This window comes from Jaculus jaculus, chromosome 3, assembly GCF_020740685.1.
Source record: "Jaculus jaculus isolate mJacJac1 chromosome 3, mJacJac1.mat.Y.cur, whole genome shotgun sequence".
NCBI classification, from domain to species: Eukaryota; Metazoa; Chordata; class Mammalia; order Rodentia; family Dipodidae; genus Jaculus; species Jaculus jaculus.
In genome coordinates this window covers 33,081,011-33,099,862 of record NC_059104.1, presented here as the reverse complement: position 1 = coordinate 33,099,862, position 18,852 = coordinate 33,081,011, and the positions used below count along the sequence as shown (strand labels likewise).

General features: G+C 35.9%; 1 protein-coding gene across 2 annotated transcripts in view; it reads right to left on the bottom strand.

The window, feature by feature from the left end:
* The window catches only part of Mycbp2 (MYC binding protein 2), a 263,847-nt gene that overhangs the window by 162,597 nt on the left and 82,398 nt on the right, over positions 1–18,852 (bottom strand). For both annotated transcript variants that reach the window (XM_045144931.1, XM_004651034.2), the window contains exons 16-18: positions 13,401–13,546; positions 12,984–13,085; positions 6,093–6,200 (exon numbers count right to left, since the gene is read on the bottom strand). In XM_045144931.1, coding sequence (XP_045000866.1) covers positions 6,093–6,200; positions 12,984–13,085; positions 13,401–13,546 — 356 coding nt within the window. The remainder of the gene's footprint in view (positions 1–6,092; positions 6,201–12,983; positions 13,086–13,400; positions 13,547–18,852) is intronic.

Sequence of the window (18,852 nt, the reverse complement as noted above, 5' to 3'; positions counted from 1 at the left end):
CAAGCAGGAAGAATCTGTTGTTAGAGGGAAAGATCAAGAAGCTACCTGCAGAGAAGTAAATCTGCGCAGCTCAACAGTGCACTTACTTCTGTTTGCATGTCACTGAATCAATAAAAAGGAAGACTATCTAGAGATGGATAAAACCTATGAAGCTAATCAGCTGTGTAATGAAAATGGACAATTAAGTTATGGAAATCAAGTTTTAAATGCAAAATTTAAATCTTATATGTGAAAATTTAGTTTACATAAAAATGTTTACATGCAAAGTCATTTAACAATTATTTTTACTTAGTGATACTGTTAGTGCTTAGCATAAAAAAATTCCTAGTAGACTCACAAGTGACATATGTTTCAAACAGATCTCAGAAAGGCTACACTGTCCATCAACCATGATAGAACTCAACTGAACTTTAAAATATATTGTAGTATAACGGCCAATTCTCAATCATGTCTCCTGTTCTACCTTACACCACAACTATTCTGTTTTGTGACCTTCTTCTTGCCCACAAATGGTACATCTATACACATCTTTGTGCTTTCATTTCTCTTTCTTCCTGTTTATAATTTCTTTGTCTAAGCTCACATTGTGTCTTTTCATCACTGCTTTCTGCATTCGATTTTGAATTTCTGGCATTCTAACCATAACACCCACATTCCAGAGTATAAAAACTTGAATTCTGGAAGTTGTAAGACAGACAATTTGCTTTTTTTGAGTCAAATGCTATACACCATAGCACAAAACATTACCTTTATATCATCAAAATCCAAATTCTTTGGACACAGAATAAATGAAAATGGCAGGAATTTCAAGTACCAACTAATATGAACCATTCTCCTGTGGTGTATTAAGTCTAAACAAGTATAATAACATACAGATATACTTTTGAATCTATAGAACCACTTTTAATTCTGTATTTGATTGCCCATTTTAGAATATTAAATGGAATAACATAGTCATTTAATTTCCATTCCATCTATTTCTCTTTATTTAATTATCAGTAATATCTACATAATAAAACTTGACCTAAATTATGGCTTCCTGTTCCATATGTAAATGACTATCATTTCAAAAAGCTTTAGGCTCTTTATATACAAGGACAGTAAAACCGCACTAATTCGGAATAAAAGAATGGGTAGGCCTATGTAACTTACTGAAAAAGTATTAATTATAGAAGATTTAAGTAAAAGTTCAGTTTTGTTATTTTCAAGCAGTACAGATTACAGATTAAGTGCTACAATAAATGAAATTTGTTCACCTACATTAGACTTCAAAATAGGCCAATGTTACATTAAAATGTACCATAAACATGAATGTCCTTTAACATACAAGAATTAACTGCTGGACCCAGAGGCTGAAAGCACGCTGAAGGAATCCTTCATTTCTTGAGCCCTTGGTTTGAAAAGCTAGTGTTTTTAGACAGGTTTCCCCTTAAAAGTTTGACCCTGAAAATTCAGAGGAAGAAATTATTTTGAAATTTTTACTTAAAAAAGATCACAATGACTACATCTGAAGTATCATAAATTCTGAATTAGTGAGTGGTTTTACTATAATAGGCCAAAGAATGATTCCTCTTCTGCTAAATTTTCTAACGTGGGTTTGCTAATTAGACCAAGAAAAAAAAAACCTAACTAGACAAATATCAACATTTACTTTCATTGTAGAGGAAATACATGCTTGGTTTTAAGCCTTTTCATCTTGGACAGGCAGCTGAGTGTCTAAATCCAAGCAAGGGTGTACACAAAAAGCAATACCTGTTTTCCAGAAACTATTTAAATACAATATCAGATGTAAAGATATTTTACAACTTTCTCTCAATTGGTAAAAATATCATTAAAACTAAGTGTGGCTTAATATAAAAAACAAGATATGTTCACATATTAAAATTTCTAGATTAAGATATTTCAAATACCTTCCCATTTTATATAAATATAATGATATCTAGGTTAGAAAATTTTACCTTTGAATCAGTGTTTTGTCCACTCCATTGACTTGGAGATTAATCACAGATACAAACCCCACAACACAGACACAGCATCAGAGAAAGGGAATTTTTAAAAGCCTAATATGTACTGAATAACTCATAATAGCAAAAAGAACAGTAGCCAATATGTAGAGGTAGACTTCCTACTAAAAATACTTTTAAAGAGTTGATCTAAATACTCCAGATCTATATAAAGCTGCACCTCAATTATTATATATTGTGAAAACGTAATACATGTGAAAAGTAAGCAAGCAGTTCTTCAGCACTGACAGAATTAAAAAATGTATTAAGTGTATAAACAAACACATGGTGTAAAAAAGTCTCTAAATCCCAATAATTTGGATATTTATAAAAGTTTGTAAAATAAAGAAAAAGTACTTAAGCAGCCAATAATTTAATGCAAATCAAGAGCCAGCATAATTCAGCAAGATTAATTCTATTCAAGCTAATTATTCAGAAGATTATTAATGAACCACAAAGAAAAAGTAATCTCAGTTTGTAGAAACAAAAAAGTCTGGTCTCAATCTTCATAATGGCCCTTTAAGTATATCTATATTTCCCTAATGTATACTCCTATGTACTAATATAGTAATAAAATCAAAACAGCTAAGATATTTTGCCAGATATGTATCTAAAATAATATATATACCTTATGTATACATATTTGTATATGCATACAGAAGGAAAAAAACTAGGTATCTAAAGGACTCTATTCTTAAATTAAGCTGTCCTTTTTCAGGTAATATTAGTCACACAGAACACAGTAGACACTTTGAACAAAATCAATAAACCAAACCAGTAAAAACGGTTGCACCTGATACAAAGTAAGCACTTGATCTGTGCTAAATAGTGTAAACATTCTAATACCACAGCGGATAAGAGATTGTTTGCACTGCAGCCAAAGGGTTTGGACTGGAGTCCTGGCTCTGCCAGTGCCAAGTGGCATGATAACTGAACACTGGACCTTCTGTCCTAGCTTCTCAGACATAAAATAGCAACAACAGTATATACTCCACAAATTCTTATGAATAAGAAAAATCATGTATGAAAAATGTTCAATCCTTTCCATTGTTACCTGCTTGGATCAATATGGAAATCCAATGATAGGTATTATTGTACCATTTTACCAAGAAGGAGTTGAGTGATTAAACCAAGTAACCAGTACAAAGTCACAAATGGTACAACAAAATTTAAATTTATACATAGGTTCTTTCAAATTTTTATCATCAAATCACTGACTTCATAAATCTTCGGCAAATATAAGATAACTACATATTTAATGAAATGGGAAAGATTCTAAAAGAGAAGCAAAAGAGTTCTAGTAAAATAATGGAATTAGTATTCACAGAAGCTTTTTATGTGAAGGCTATACATATATGTGTGTAGATGTACGCATGTGTGTATATATGTGCGCTACATCTTAATCTTTATACTGATACATTTTACATAGAGAGACTAGTAAACTTATGAGCAACCATATAGTTTGAGTAGATGAAAAATTTAGACTGAAAACTAAGTTCTAGTTACAAAAGCCGTATTTTCACTTTACCATACCACTTCCAAACAGAAAAGAGGTATAAAATAAACCCAGATGTTTACAGCATGCTTTCAGAATGACACATCAGTCACTCTAAATAGATTTCAAGACTATTTCTGGAATGATTCAAATGTTCCTAACAAAAATTAGTCCAAGCACCTGTTGAACTATAGTTTATGATCATATTTTAAAATTACTCATCATGTTATATGGAATTATACTTATTGATTCAGCCTTATTTATTCTGGTTTTCCTCTAGTCAACACTTGCCACTCCCTGGCCTTCTCTGACCTTCTTTGAAATCACTTGTTAACAGTAAAATCCACAGCTCTTATCTAAAGGCCACAATGTAGAAAATCCTCACTGTTCTCCTGCAATTTGTACCAACAATATAATTAAACTTAATTTTAAACAATAAGAGTTTAGAACTCAGTGATATAATAAAAGGCAAATAATTTAAAAATAAATAAAGGGAAAAAATTAACACAAAAATATAAAAGCAATGACTAGAAAGGAAAAGGAATATTCAAGCAGTGAACATAAAGAATGACTGGGCAGATAGGAATTAGGAAGTGGTGAATAGTTCACATAAATTGGGCACAAACCAATTAAGTAAACATTATATATTCAATTTGGAAGTAACAAGATGAAACTGTCTCATCCTACAAAAACGTAAGATAAGATGAATGGACATATACACGAACAGCTAAACTATGCTCTAAAACTATAAAGTACATCCTTCTAAAGAGACTGCTAAAACTATACAAAGAGTACCAGCATGGCAGCAAAAGGGCTGTCAGATGAGCTGTTGTTTAGAGCTTCCACAGCCCATTAATATGCAAAAGCGGACAGAAGAATGATTAAACCTAGAGCTTCATTTACTAATTCATTTATAACTATTTTATAAAATGAGAATATTTTATTTCAGGTAAAGTCTTACAAAAATTGTACTTTCATATATTCGAAGGGAAAACTGACTGAGAACATCTCTTCTAATAATGGTACAAGATACTAGAGATTCTGACTCTACCTTATTTTATTTTTATTTTTGCATTAGTTTAGTCCAAATACTTCTCTATAGATGTAACTATTTATGACACTGTTACTCAGGAAATGAAACAATACTAATTACATTAAACGGTAAACTGTAAATTTTATTTCTACTGCATATATACTATGTTTTGAGCTATTTGTGTTCTTCCTAAAAATACACGTTTTGTCTGTTTTGGCTTGTCTTTGCTTTTGAATAATGAAATGACAGGTTAAGAAGGGCAAATAATAAAACTGATTTTACTATAATGCATATGAAACTTTTTAAATTAGACTGCAAGTTTCTTGAAGAAAAAAATTTAAGTAATATGGTAACCTGTGCAGTCAAGATATACAATTTTTAATTTTTTTAATTTTGTTTTTATTGTTTTATCTTTTTAGAGTGAGAGAGAGCAAGAGCAAATTGGCATGCCAGGGCCTCAGCCACTGCAATCGAACTCCAGACATTTGCACCACCTAGTGGGCATTTGCAACCTTGTGTGTGCCTCACCTTTGTGCATCTGGCTTACATGGGATCTGGAGAGAGATCGAACATGGATCCTTAGGCTTTGTAGGCAAGCACCTTAACCACTAAGCCATCACTCCAGCCCCAAGTTATATATTTTTAAATACTTTGTTTTACTTATTTATTAGGAAGAGGGAGAGAGAGGCAGATAGAGAAAACAGGAACACTAGGAATTGGCCACTGAAAATGAACTACAGATGTGAGTGCCACCTTACGCATCTGGCTTACATGGTCACTGGGGAATCCTACCTGGGTTCTTAGGCTTCAAAGGCAAGCACCTTAAGCTTTAAAGAGACCTTTTTCATTATGCAAAAAATCATTACAATTTATATATAAATGCAAAATTTTCTGTATTAAGTCTTTTCTGATATTATTACTTATTAATCAGTTGTTTAAAACAAATGAATGCCCTAAAACTATTTTCAATTAACATAGAACTTTGAGTCCAAAGGATAATGCAGAACAGCTTCCTAACAAATTACACAGTTGGTAACTTTTACCTTTCCTAAGAAATACAGCACATCTACATGACTCACTCTTTGCTTGCATCTATCTCTACTTGGCCCTCATCATATCAAGTATTTGTATACTTAGAAATATGTAGTGGCAGTCTTATCACTTTACCGTGCTAAATCCTTTTGTTAATGCTAACCCATACTAAACAGTATTAAAAAAGGACTGAAATGCTTCATCACAGTCACCAAAGAAGAGATAAAGGATAAAAAAGAAGGCAATGATACTGTTTCCACCTTCTTTCTATTTTATGAGATTTGAAGATACATGGGAAAGATATACCATAAGATGTCTCCTTTGTTAAGAGAGTTAACACAAACAAAAGAGGGGGGAGCATGACAGACACGACACACAGCAGCGCTTGCAGCATCCTTTCTCCTCAGGCTGTACCATGACAGAAGCAAAGCAGAAGAGTCAAGTTTGTGCATTTTCCAAGAGACAAAATTCAAATGAGTGGAAGAGATTGGGAAAGCATCCCACCTAAGTGATAATGAAGACCAAATACCTTTGTGCTTGTCCCGTTTATGCTTTAGCTGAGCTGGATGGGATCTGAGTCTGGCTAGAGCCTGTTCTCGGTGGTTCATAAAAATAGGACCAGCAAATACAAGGGGGCCTGAGGAGAAACATTTCGTATGTGCATAGAGAAGCTCACAAAATGAAAACACTATAATGAACAAAAGTAATTCAAGCTAAAATGCATGAGAAAATTATTTAACTATTTTGGACATTATACCTTTTTCCCAATTCCTCTACTCGAAGCTCTATCCCAACCATCATCTACATATACAGTTTATAAAGTAAAAAATCCCATCTTTAAGGATGACAAAATTATTGGACACTTAGTTATTGTCAAATAGATAATCAAAAAATTCCATTACAATAAGTTATCATATTTTAATACCACATATTAAAATTTAAAAACCATGCATTCATTGAAGACAAGGATGTTTCCTTTCAAAATGCCTATACCCAGCTAATTTTTAAATGAATAACAAGACCTTCCAGATGTATTCAGGTCTGTATCAAGATAAAGATGTTACTGACTTTTCTACATGATGTGAATGAAGTTGAAACCTAGATGCTAAAAAGTAAAACCCAAATATTCGTTATACATATGTGCACGTGTATGTGTGTACATATGCATATGCAGACAAGGGTAAAGAGCTGAGCTGAGCTGCACACTAATGGGTGGAAAAGAATAGCTAACACTTTAGAGATAATAACTATCATTCATCAAGTCATGTCTTTCTGAAGCATCACTATGCATCAGCATATACATGTAACCTCACCATACATTAGCTACTGTCACTGATACAGTCCCTAAGCAAAACAACCAAGTCACATTAATTTTTGTAAACTGTAAAAATTATTATTTTTTGTGAACATTTATCTTGAAAAGAAACAAATTTGATTTATACATGAAGTTTTCAGCCTTTTATTTATAGAACAGAAGTATAATTTCCTCAAATTTTAGCAACTTCAACAAAATCTTCAAAATTTTTAAACATTCTACATTTGAGAGTTAATTAAGTCACCAGTATTTGAAGATAATTATGATAACACATAATCACAAAACATTTAAAATAAAGCAAGGTTTTTTCCATACTCTCTGCTGATCCTCATTTTGATCATTTTTCTAAAAATTAGACAAATTGAAACTATGATCCTATAATAAATTTGACAGATAACAGATGACATATATAATGTTCTCTCATAGACATAAAAGCACAGGTAATACGGCTGGGGGGATGGTTCGCAGATATGATCTCTTGCTGCAGAAGCATGAGGACCTAAGTTCAATCCCCAGCAACTACATAAAAAGCTAGACATGGTCACACATTCTTGTAACTCTATTTCTGAGAGATGGATTTGAGACAAAAGAATTTTGGGGGCTCACTGGTCAGCCAGACTAACTAAAAAACCACATCTCCAGGTTCACTGTGAGATTAATCTCAAGGAAACAGTGTCAGAGCGTGATAGAGGGATGACAACCAATGTTGTCTGGCCTCTGCACACATGTACACGGGGTATATGTAACTGCACACACATGTGCATGTGCCACACAACATACTACTACCAGTACTGCACACACATACACACAAATTTAAGGAAAGACAAGTAGTACCAATACAACAAAAATCCAAGAGAGAATCATGTTAACTTAATGCTAGTAAAATTTATATAAACTGAACTCTATTTCCAAAAGAAGTTTATATGTCCCATACAACAAAATGTTGTATTTCCTCACTATGCATTATTTTGAGTTGATTTACTAAAGTACAAAGTATACATTACTCTAAAAAGTTAATTTCCAACTACAGAAATGAATTGTAAATATTTAAATAAAAATAATAAATTATCATCTGGGTGTGGAGGCACATGCAGAGGTAGGAGGTCTGTTGTAAGTTCAAGGCCAGCCTGAGACTACACAGTGAATTCCAGGTCAGCCTGAGCTAGGGCAAGACCCTACCTAAAAACACCAAAAATAAAACAAAAGAATATATTATATATAAAATCCATTTCTGATTTTATGAATCAAACTGAGATATTACTTATCTACAAAAAAAATGTAACCATGATATTCATTTATTGGTTTCTCACTAAATTCAATGTTTTAAGATCTTTTGATGTACAAACCTAGAATGTTCATGGCACTCATGCCTAAAAACATCTAAAATACTACTGTATCCTATGAACCAAAATAGTTTTTCTTATATATATACTCGAATCATTCATTTATCCTCCCACACTTGTTCTGCTATCTTTTATGTAGCAGACAGTAGGCATCACAGATGCAGTAATAGAGGCACAGGATTTACTGAGAAAACAGAAATCAGACAAAAACTGCAGTAAATTGTGATAAATGCCATAAAGGAAGTCATGTATCATTAAGGTAGAAAAGTGGTTTGTTCAATTTGGTTGAATCAAAGAAATTTTAAATAATGTGGGGCTTACCCAGATAGAGAGAAGGAAGGCAAAACATTCTGGTTAAAAGGCAGAAAGAAGACTTAGAAAACTATAAAGATGTAACTGTCATTAAAATGTTATTGTCAAAATAGAAAACAAGTTACAGACTCGTCTGAAATTAGTTTGGGGAGGTACAATAAACAGGTAATTTTGTGCCTGCATGTTGTAAACATCTATAATCCCAACACTAGAGAGGACCATGAGCTCCTGGTCAGCTTATAATATATATTGAGACCCTGCAACAAAAACAAAACAAACAAACAAAAGATCCCTCTGTGATATCAAAATATTTCATACTAGACATTGAACTGTTTGCAATTGGCCAATGAAAACTTTCCAATTTGGGCACCATGCTAGGTACTGGGAACACAAGCCCACACAATCTAAGTGGGAGAGGGAGGGTTAACACACAACCAAATAAATGATGAGGCTGGTATAAAAGGAAGCGCATTAAAGGAGTAGCCAGCAAAACTAAGAGTGGGAATGCAGGGAGTTCAGGGGTGCTAGAAAACACATACACAAAGACCTTATAAAAAGAAAAAAGGCTTACAAAGATTCAGAGATAAGAAAGGGGGAAGGTGAGGGGTTTGGGGGTGTATGTCTTTTCCAGGGATTCTTGCCACTCAAACTCCAGACACATGCACCACTCTGTGCATCTGGCCTTATGGGTACTGGGGAAATTGAACCCAGGCTGTTGGGCTTTATAAATAAGCACTTCTAACAACTGAGACATTTCCCCAGTCCCTCCCACACCCATGAACTTCTGTTTCTTAATAAACTGTCTCTATTTCTACTATTTTAAAGAGGAAGGGAGGAAAAGTGAAAAGAGAACAAAGAAACAAGAGAAATAAGGCTGAAGACAAAAGAATGAGAATTCATTCAAAGGATAATATGCAACCCTTTCTTTTTCTTTCATCGCGTGTGTGTGCGTGTGTTCATGTGTGGCAGTAGAGGTGTACATGTGCCATGCTGTGGGGTGTAAGTCAGAGGACAACTTTGAATGTCAATCTTTGCCTTCCACTGTGTTTGAAGCAGGGTCTCCTCTTATTCACACTACTTGTCAGGCTCGCTGGCCCCTGCCTCCATCTAGTATCATGCTGTAGGTATGCTGAGATTGCAGAAGTGCTACTGTGACCAGCTTTACATAGGCTCTGAATATTGGATTTCAGGTTGTCACACTTATGCAGCAAGCACTTTTACCCACTGAGCTATGTCTTCAGACCCAATGAAGTGTCTTCTGATTTGAAACACAGAAGTGCTACTACTCAGAACTGCACTGCAGAAAAATTATTCCAGAAAAAACGAGTAATACCTCAAAAAGAGACACGACTGGAGGAAACCAGGTGAAAAAGGCTTTATGCTACAACTCTGGCACAAAGAGAAGTAACCTGACCTAAGAATACAGCAAAGGGGTTATAAAAGGTGAATTATTCAAACTCTATTCAAGAATTAAGAAGTCTGAATAAGCACAATTTGTCTTATTGAAATCAGTGGAAAGATAGTAGATGAAATGGGCTTGAAATGACAGACATTTAGTTACCTAAATTTACCTAGCAGCTCTCACTCTTCACGTGTAGAAACTGGGACTAGTCAGGGCCCATCCACAGCATAGGCAAAGAAAAAGAGTGGAATATTGGGCAGCATTAAATAAGACAAGCCTTACGGGAATCTATTGGTGATACATTCCAAGAACTTAAAAATCTTTCTGACCTAGGACTGTATCTTGATCATGTAACAGTTATCTTAAGAAAATTCCTAAAAATATTTTAAAAATTTCAGCTTCAAGTTGTTTATTAATTTATTTTTATTTATTTATTTGAGAGTGACAGACACAGAGAGAAAGACAGATAGAGGAAGAGAGAGAGAATGGGCGCGCCAGGGCTTCCAGCCTCTGCAAACGAACTCCAGACGCGAGCGCCCCCTTGTGCATCTGGCTAACGTGGGACCTGGGGAACCGAGCCTCGAACCGGGCTCCTTAGGCTTCACAGGCAAGCGCTTAACCACTAAGCCATCTCTCCAGCCCAAGTTGTTTATTAATTTTATACCTTATTAACTATAACAAAAAGTTAAAATAACCCAAGTAAGAGAATAATCACTCCACAGAAGAATATTTGGCCTCTAAATTAAAGCTCATGAAACCATGTACGCAGAAACAACTGTTTTGTAGAATTTAACAATAAACAGGATCTGGGGAGATCACTCAGTGGTTTAAAAGGTACTTCATTGCAAAGCCTGACAGCCTGGGTGCAATTCCCCAATACCCATATAAATCCAGATACACAATATGGCACATGTGCCTGGAATTCGTCTGCAGCGGCACCAGGCCATGGTATGTACGTTCTCATTCTTTCTCTCTATTTGCAAATAAATAAATAAAAATATTACATTAACAGTAAAAACTACTGTCCATCACTCTTTTGCAAGAACTAAAAAGATTAATCCAACTGGTATTGAAGGAAAACATCAATTCTTGTAATGTTTTTGAGAAAATGTGAAATGTCTGCTAAAACTTATAATATGTACTACTCTATTTCTGGGAAACACTACCATAGAAATAACAGTAGCATTACGCATAGCTGTAAATTCAGAACATTTATCATTGCATACCTCATAAAAATCTAAAATGGCCACTGAAAAACAATAGTTGACTAAAATGTGGAATCAGTGTATTATGAAATACTATGTAATTATTATGTAAAACATGGCAGATCCTATTTACTATTAACTGGCCCCTATTAAGCATTGTGGGGGAGATGAGAAAACAGAAAAATACCCTAGCAAAATATAAAAATGTTTATAACAAAGAGTAAATATATGAAACAAAATTCAGTCAGTGACATAAGAAGTGAATAAAATTTGATTAGAAGATGACAATGGCATAAGTAATACCAGTAACTGAATCAAAAGGTAGGTTTGAGGAACATCTATGATTTACATTCTTACATTATATCCATTACTATATATACAATAAAACATCAAAAAATTATGATATATTATTAGGAGGAAAAAAGACACCAATGTGTACTGTAGCATGAAATCATATCAAATAACTAAGGAAATCATGTATATTTTTTTAATTATATAAAAATTCTACTGCTTTATTTTTCATGAAAAATTATATTGATTTTTTTAAACTTTTATTTTATAAATGCTCCATATAAAAATTTACTTTTAAAAGACTTATGTAGCATTGAGTATGAGTTTATTTCATTCATGATGTGTCAAATCAAGAAAACAATGGATATAGAGACTTAAAACTTAGTAGCAACATTAACACAGTCAGTTTGGAATTGTAGACAACAACACATTTAATTTTGTATCCTAATTTGTAACAATAGTAAACAGACTTTTTTGTATCAAAATGTAATCTGCTTCATTCTAGAGAATTTGTTGTGAATTTTCCTTAATAGGAATCAAAGTGTTATTAACAAAAACAATGATGGTAAGGTTAGGACTACAAAAGAATGAATCTTAAAACAGAGACTATTAAGCAGCCTACTGGCATCCTCATATAATACTTATTGATGGCTTATTACATGCTAGGGTTTTTTTGTTTCTGCTTTTTTTGTTGTTGTTTTTGTTTTTCGAGATAGGGTCTTACTCTAGCTCAGGCTGGCCTGGAATTCACTATGGAGTCTCAGGGTGGCCTCAAACTCAGCAATCCTTCTACCTCTGCCTCCCGAGTGCTGGGATTAAAGGCGTGCACCACCACAGCTGGCTGATGCTAGGCATTTTTACACATATTACCAATCCACATTAACACTCTTAGACAAATAGGCAAGGAAAATGAGGTTCAGGGCAGTTAAATTCCCAATATCATATACAGCTGGTATAAAAGGAGCCAGGAGGGAACCCTAAGGCAAATGCCAGAAGCCATGACCTTAGTCTGTACATGAAGATGAAGGCTAGCATTTGAGACAATATTGAAAGTGGCAAGGCACTATGGAAAATTATACTTATACAGTATAAAACAGGACTGTCCCCCTGCATACTGTACATGACCTTACCCCACCTACTGTTCACAATTATGAAACTGGATTAACACTGATGGGAAAAAGAAAGGACAAGTAGCCAACATTATTGGCATTTAGTTTTCCTTACAGTAGAGTGCTAAGAGGAATATGGAGAAAATTCGTTCTGATGCCTGAGTTCTATGTCAGAATTCCACTGAGCAAGCACCTTATTCAGAGTCAAGCCAAGAGGATTCCTGTATCAATTAAGTCCAGGTAATCTAAAAACACTGCAAATTATCACAATACACCACCGAAATATAAATGAATACTAGTGATATCTAAAACATACAAAGAAAATTGCCATCTGAAAGATCAATGGCACAAAACTGTAAAGACAAAGCTCCAAATTTATTAATTTTTTTCAGTGTTCTCTGCACATGGCAAAACTATACTTCTTTTCTATAACCACATCTTACCTCTTCCTTCTTCTAACCTGTGTCTTCTGATTACACGTTGCCGTTTTTCTTCTTGTCGTAATTGAAGGTGCTCTTCAATATTGACACCAGGTACTGGGACAGCTAGGAAAGTAGACAAGATAATAAAACAACATATGTTATTATATGGCATATGCAAATAATATATATAATCTACATAAAAACCAAGAAAGTAAAAATTGACAAAAACATAATTTGAAACAGAAATTATTTCATTATAAGAATTCTTAACCAACAAGGAAAAAAGAATTCCATCACTTGTCATGACAGTTAGCAAAATAGCAATACTACATATATTAAATATTATCTTATTTTTAATACGTGTCTAATAGAAATTGCTTAAAGTATTGGAATTGTTGGGTTGTGGACAAGGCACTCAATAATAATAAATCAGCTTACCTAAGAGGAGATCTAAAGGTATCATTTCTTTCACTGCATCAAGAATGCCTCTTTGTCTTGCTTCCTGACCATCCAGCTCTCTGGCACAAGCCTTGCAACAACCACAAACTGCACAGCCAGACTCTCCAGAACCACAACCACAGATCCTATTTAAAACAAACAATGAAAAAGGCTTACCTGAAACTCTTCTAATCTTTTTTTAATATTCATTTAACTTCTCTTCCACATTTCTGAGATTACATTAATTTTAAAAAGGTGTGAATAAGTAAGTAACTAAAAACAAGTGCTTATGTTCTTCCTAATGGACGTAACTAGTATATTTCTACAAGAAATACAAATGGATTCTGGTATTGTCTTTACCACTATGAACAATACACTTCTATGAGTTTTCTGTTGGCTGGAGGCAGGCAGCTGACAATGAAGCAGCTATGGTGTCTGTGGGAATGCTGAAGGATGCTGGCAGCCTTTAACAAGGTAAGGCAGTTTCCCAGGGTCATACATGACATCGCCCCTCCCCACTCTTGATATGCCATCATCTCTTATTTTCTGATCCTCCCTCTTCTTTGTAAGTTTCATATAAATTATAAAGCACACAGCAGGTATTTGTCACAAAAGGAAGATGACAACATTCCTGGAAGTTGGTGAGAAGGTCAGTGAAGGACTAGCTTGTTGGCGACCTGCTTTGTAGACATAGAAGCCACAGCACTAACATTATTTACTTTTAACAGCCTTGTCAAGCTCATGGTTGCCTGGCTTTATACAGGAACAAAATTTATCTTGCGGGCTGGAGAGATGGCTTAGCGGTTAAGCGCTTGCCTGTGAAGCCTAAGGACGCTGGTTTGAGGCTCGGTCCCCCAGGTCCCACGTTAGCCAGATGCACAAGGGGGCGCACGCGTCTGGAGTTCGTTTGCAGAGGCTGGAAGCCCTGGCGCGCCCATTCTCTCTCTCTCCCTCTATCTGTCTTTCTCTCTGTGTTTGTCACTCTCAAATAAATAAAATAAAAATTAAAAAAAATTTATCTTGCGACCATTTAAATGGCATGGGTAGGTATTCTGAGAAACATCCAGTTTTTAAAAACAAGCATTTGACAATTTGGGGGATCACATACTAACACAAGTAAAGAACAGAATATAATATGCTGCACTGATTTGTCCATGAGCATTTTCCCCATGGAATGCAAGTTAATTTTCTTTAATCTGTAAATTCAGCTCATCCTTATGCTTTGCCAGCCATAAAAGAAATGCATTTATTTATTTATTTATTTAGTGTCCTGCCACAACCTGGCCACTTTGCCTCTTAAGCTGTGTGTATTGGGGGTGGGGAGGTAGGCACAGTATGAACAAAAAAGACATTGAGCTGCTGGCAATCATTTCCACCTGTTGATATCAACTGGCTTCCTGGGCTGGCCACCTTTGTCCCTCCAGGTAAGGCTGGACTGCCATCACTCCCTTTTAAGAGCCTACCCCCAGGGGCTTCAGGGCTCACCGCAGCTGCCACCCCTGCCCCAGGGCCTTGGCTGGGGACCATCCACGGAAGAGGACCACACAGCAGCCACCACTGCACTGTACACAAGGCAGCACCTGTCGCAGGGAGCCAGCTGCCTGTCATGAGCCAGGGCGTCCCTCAGCCTGGACACCAGAAGGAGGTGGAGGGGGAGGAAGAGAGGGAGCCAAGGAAGAAAGCCTGACCCCTGAGGTGGCAGCAGCAGGTTCCTGGGAAGTGGAACTTGATGGTAGTACTGGGGAGAGAAGCACATCCTCCCTTCCGTGGGCTGCACAACCCTCCCACCCGGGGCTGCGTGAGAGAAGCGCGGACATACCTCAGCTTTTATTTTTTAAAAAATATTTATTTATTTCTTTAAAGAAAGAAAGATACACAGAGAGAGGATGAGAATGAGCATGCCAGAGCCTATGGCCACTGCCAAGGAACTCCAGATGTGTGTGCCCCTGGTACATCTGGCTTATGTGGGTATTGGAGAATAGAACCTGAGTCCATTGGCTTTACAGGCAGGCACCTTAACTGCTAAGCCATCTCATTTTTTTGTGTATTTTTATCTGTGTGTGTGTGTGTGTGTGTGTGTGTGTGCATGCACATGCCATTGGTCTCTTGCCACTGCAAACTAATAGCAGTTGTGTACGCCAGTTCTTGCATCTGGCGTTACATGGGTTCAGGGGAACTGAACCCAGACTGGTAGGCTTTGCAAGCACATGCCTATAGCTGCTGAGCTATCTCCCCAGTTTCATGGACATTATTTTAAAAAGAACATTCAAAATACTGATTCTTTTCAAACTTTCAAAAATATGCAAGTCAGAATACTTCCTAACTCATTTATGAGAACAGAATTATTCTGATATCTAACTCAGACAAAGATACTGGAAGGAGTAAACAAAACACAACACCATAAAGAGCAACATCCATCATAATACTGATATATTAATACTCGACTAAATACTAACAATCTGAGTTAAACATCATATTAGAAACTAATGTACCAAGAAGGAAACTTTCTGAATACAGTAAAAGCCAAATAAGAATGACACAATAAAATTATTATCGATGAAGAAATATTGACAACTTCTAACATCATGAAGACAAGGACACCTACTATAATGCTATTCTTTATAATAACAAATGTCTAGCCACAGTAATTAGGCAAGAAAAAGAAATAAAAGGCTTAGAAACTTGAAAGGAAGTACAACTACCCCTGTTCACATATGATTTCATATTTAGAGAAACTAAAGATTGCACACATTGCTCCTAAAAATGATAGAACTAATAAATAATTCAGTGAGGCAGCAATGTATAGCACTGGCAATGAATAATTTGTAAAGGAAATTTAAATAATCCATTTATAGCAGCATCAAAAAGAATAAAATTTTTATTATTAAACCTAACTGAAGAGGTAAAGTATTAAACCACAAACAATTGAAAGAAATTAAAGACCAAATGGCTGAACCTTCACTAGACCCTTACAGGAAACACCTGAACCACAAGACACTGGAGAGGGTAGGATCAAGACTAACCTAAATCTTCTACATCTTCCCTCCCTCCCTCTCCCCCACTCCCCTCTATCTCTCTCCTCTCTATCTCTTGTATATTAGTTATGTTTTTCCTCAATTTCTTACTGGGCACTGACCTGTAACCCCCACTTCCAGCTTGGGGCTACCATCCATAATGAGCTTTTGATCAGAGAAACCTACAAGGTTTCCCAAACAATGACAGACTTCTGTCAGAGTACTTGATGACCCACCAAAGGCCAGTGGTAAGACCCTATTGCTGAAGACTCCATACGCAGCTGACACGTAAAATGGAATGGCATGGATGGAAGCCAGGAGAGAGTCAGTCCCCAGACAGTCAGCGTGTTTAGTGCCAGAAGGTGCTACATGGGCGACTGGGGGAAATGACCAATATCTGTCCAAGCAACTCATTGTCTAACCTAATTAGCAACAAATAACCTGATGTGATGCCCACACAAGTGCAATAGTGGCACACAGCCATGGTGGGAAACCAACTACTCTTGATTTGGCTAACTGATCCCCTCAGTGGTACTAGACCCATAGCTGGAGCTAGGAAACAAGTCAGAACCATACCCAAACACAAGCCCACTCTCCAATATCAAGCTACCATTAATCACGGGGTAAAAGAGGGCCTAAACCTACCATACTGTCTATCAAAAAAGTAAGTGTTATCTCAATTTTCCGGGTGCTAACTTACTCTCCGTTGGAGAATCTGCTTCTCTTTTTCAGATAGATGCAGATCCTAAGGAGAGAGCTGCCCCAACATACCTCAAAGGGGGCCCAACTGAAAGGACAATTGGCGAAACAAGCAAGGGTGATGTTTTCCTGTGAACCGGATACCAGCACAAAGGGGAAGGAGACCAACACAGAGAAAAATCAACTCCTACCAAATCAGAGAGCCAGAGCCTCAGAGGCCCCCAAAACCTCAGCACTGAAGCAGACCAAAAATGAACCCAACATGGCTCAGGGAAATTTTGCGGAAGAGGGGGCGGAAAGAATGTCAGAGTCACATGTTGGGTCATGATTTGCTGACATTTACCATGCCAATAACTGTGGGCTAACTCCACAATGCACAACCCATTTACATCAACAAGGAGGATCCAATGGGAGGGGGTAGATCATAGATGAGCCTAAACAATGGTACCAAACTGCCTGTATTTGCTGAAAAGAAAACTAATAAATTAAATTTTTAAAAAAAAAGTATTAAACCACAAACAATTGAAAGAAATTAAAGACAGGAAAAAAAATGGAAACACACCCTAAATTCAAGGATGAAAAGACAATTTTTTTTTTTGAGGTAGAGTCTACTTCTAACCCAGGCTAACCTGGAATTCACTGTGTAGTCTCTGGGTGGCCTGGAACTCACAGCGATCCTCCCACCTCTACCTCCCAAGTGCTGGGATTAAAGGTGTACACCACCATGCCTGGCAAGACTTACTATTTTTAAGATGTGAATACCATCCAAAGCAATTTACAAATTCTTATCAAAATTCCAATGATACTTCTTATAGAAGCAGAAAAATGTATTATAAAATTAATATAGAATTGCTACTGACCTTAAATAGAAAGACAATCTTGATAAAGATAAATAAGCTTGCTTCCTAATTTGAAAACTTATATACAAAACCACCAAAATCTAAAATATGATGCTGGTGAAAAGAAGCTCTCATTGGCCTAGGGAGTGCAATAAGCAGTCCAGAAACAAATGCTCACATAAATGTTCAAATAACTTTTTGACAATAGTGTCAAGTCCATTAAATGAGAAAATGACAGTTTTTTTCAACAAACCTTTTGGGAACACTGAGCAGTTATATTACATGTAACATGATGAAACTGGATCTTTATCTAACATACAGTACAAATATTAACTCAATATAGATCTAAGATCCAAATGTAAGACGTAAAGCTAAACATTCCCAGAAGAAAACAACTCATGACTTAGGCATACTTTCCTGGACATGACACTGAGATACCAAAGACATAGGCAGCAATTATAGCACCAAACTAGACTTTAGGAAAATCAGAAACTTCATTTTGAATTACAAGGTGTTACCAACAGAGTTAAAATGCAACCAAAACCACACTTTGTTTCATTTAATTAATGTGACAAGGGATTAATATCTGGATTTGACAAATCTTAAAACTCAAAAGCAACAAAAATAAACAACCCAATTCAAAAATGAGTAAAAGTCTTAAATGAACTAACAGTTCTCCAAAGAAGAGCCACAAATGACCAAGAAACAAGCGAAAAAAAATGCTTACTCATTAGGGAAATTCAAATCAAAGCCAGGAGGAATTACATTACACACCTCAAGGTAGCTACTGATCCAAAGTAACAGTCCAAAAAAACAGTACAAGTGAGGACATGGGAAAACTGGAATATATTGGAAGTGGCAGTCATTGTGAAAAAAATGGGATGAGAGTTTCTCAAAAGA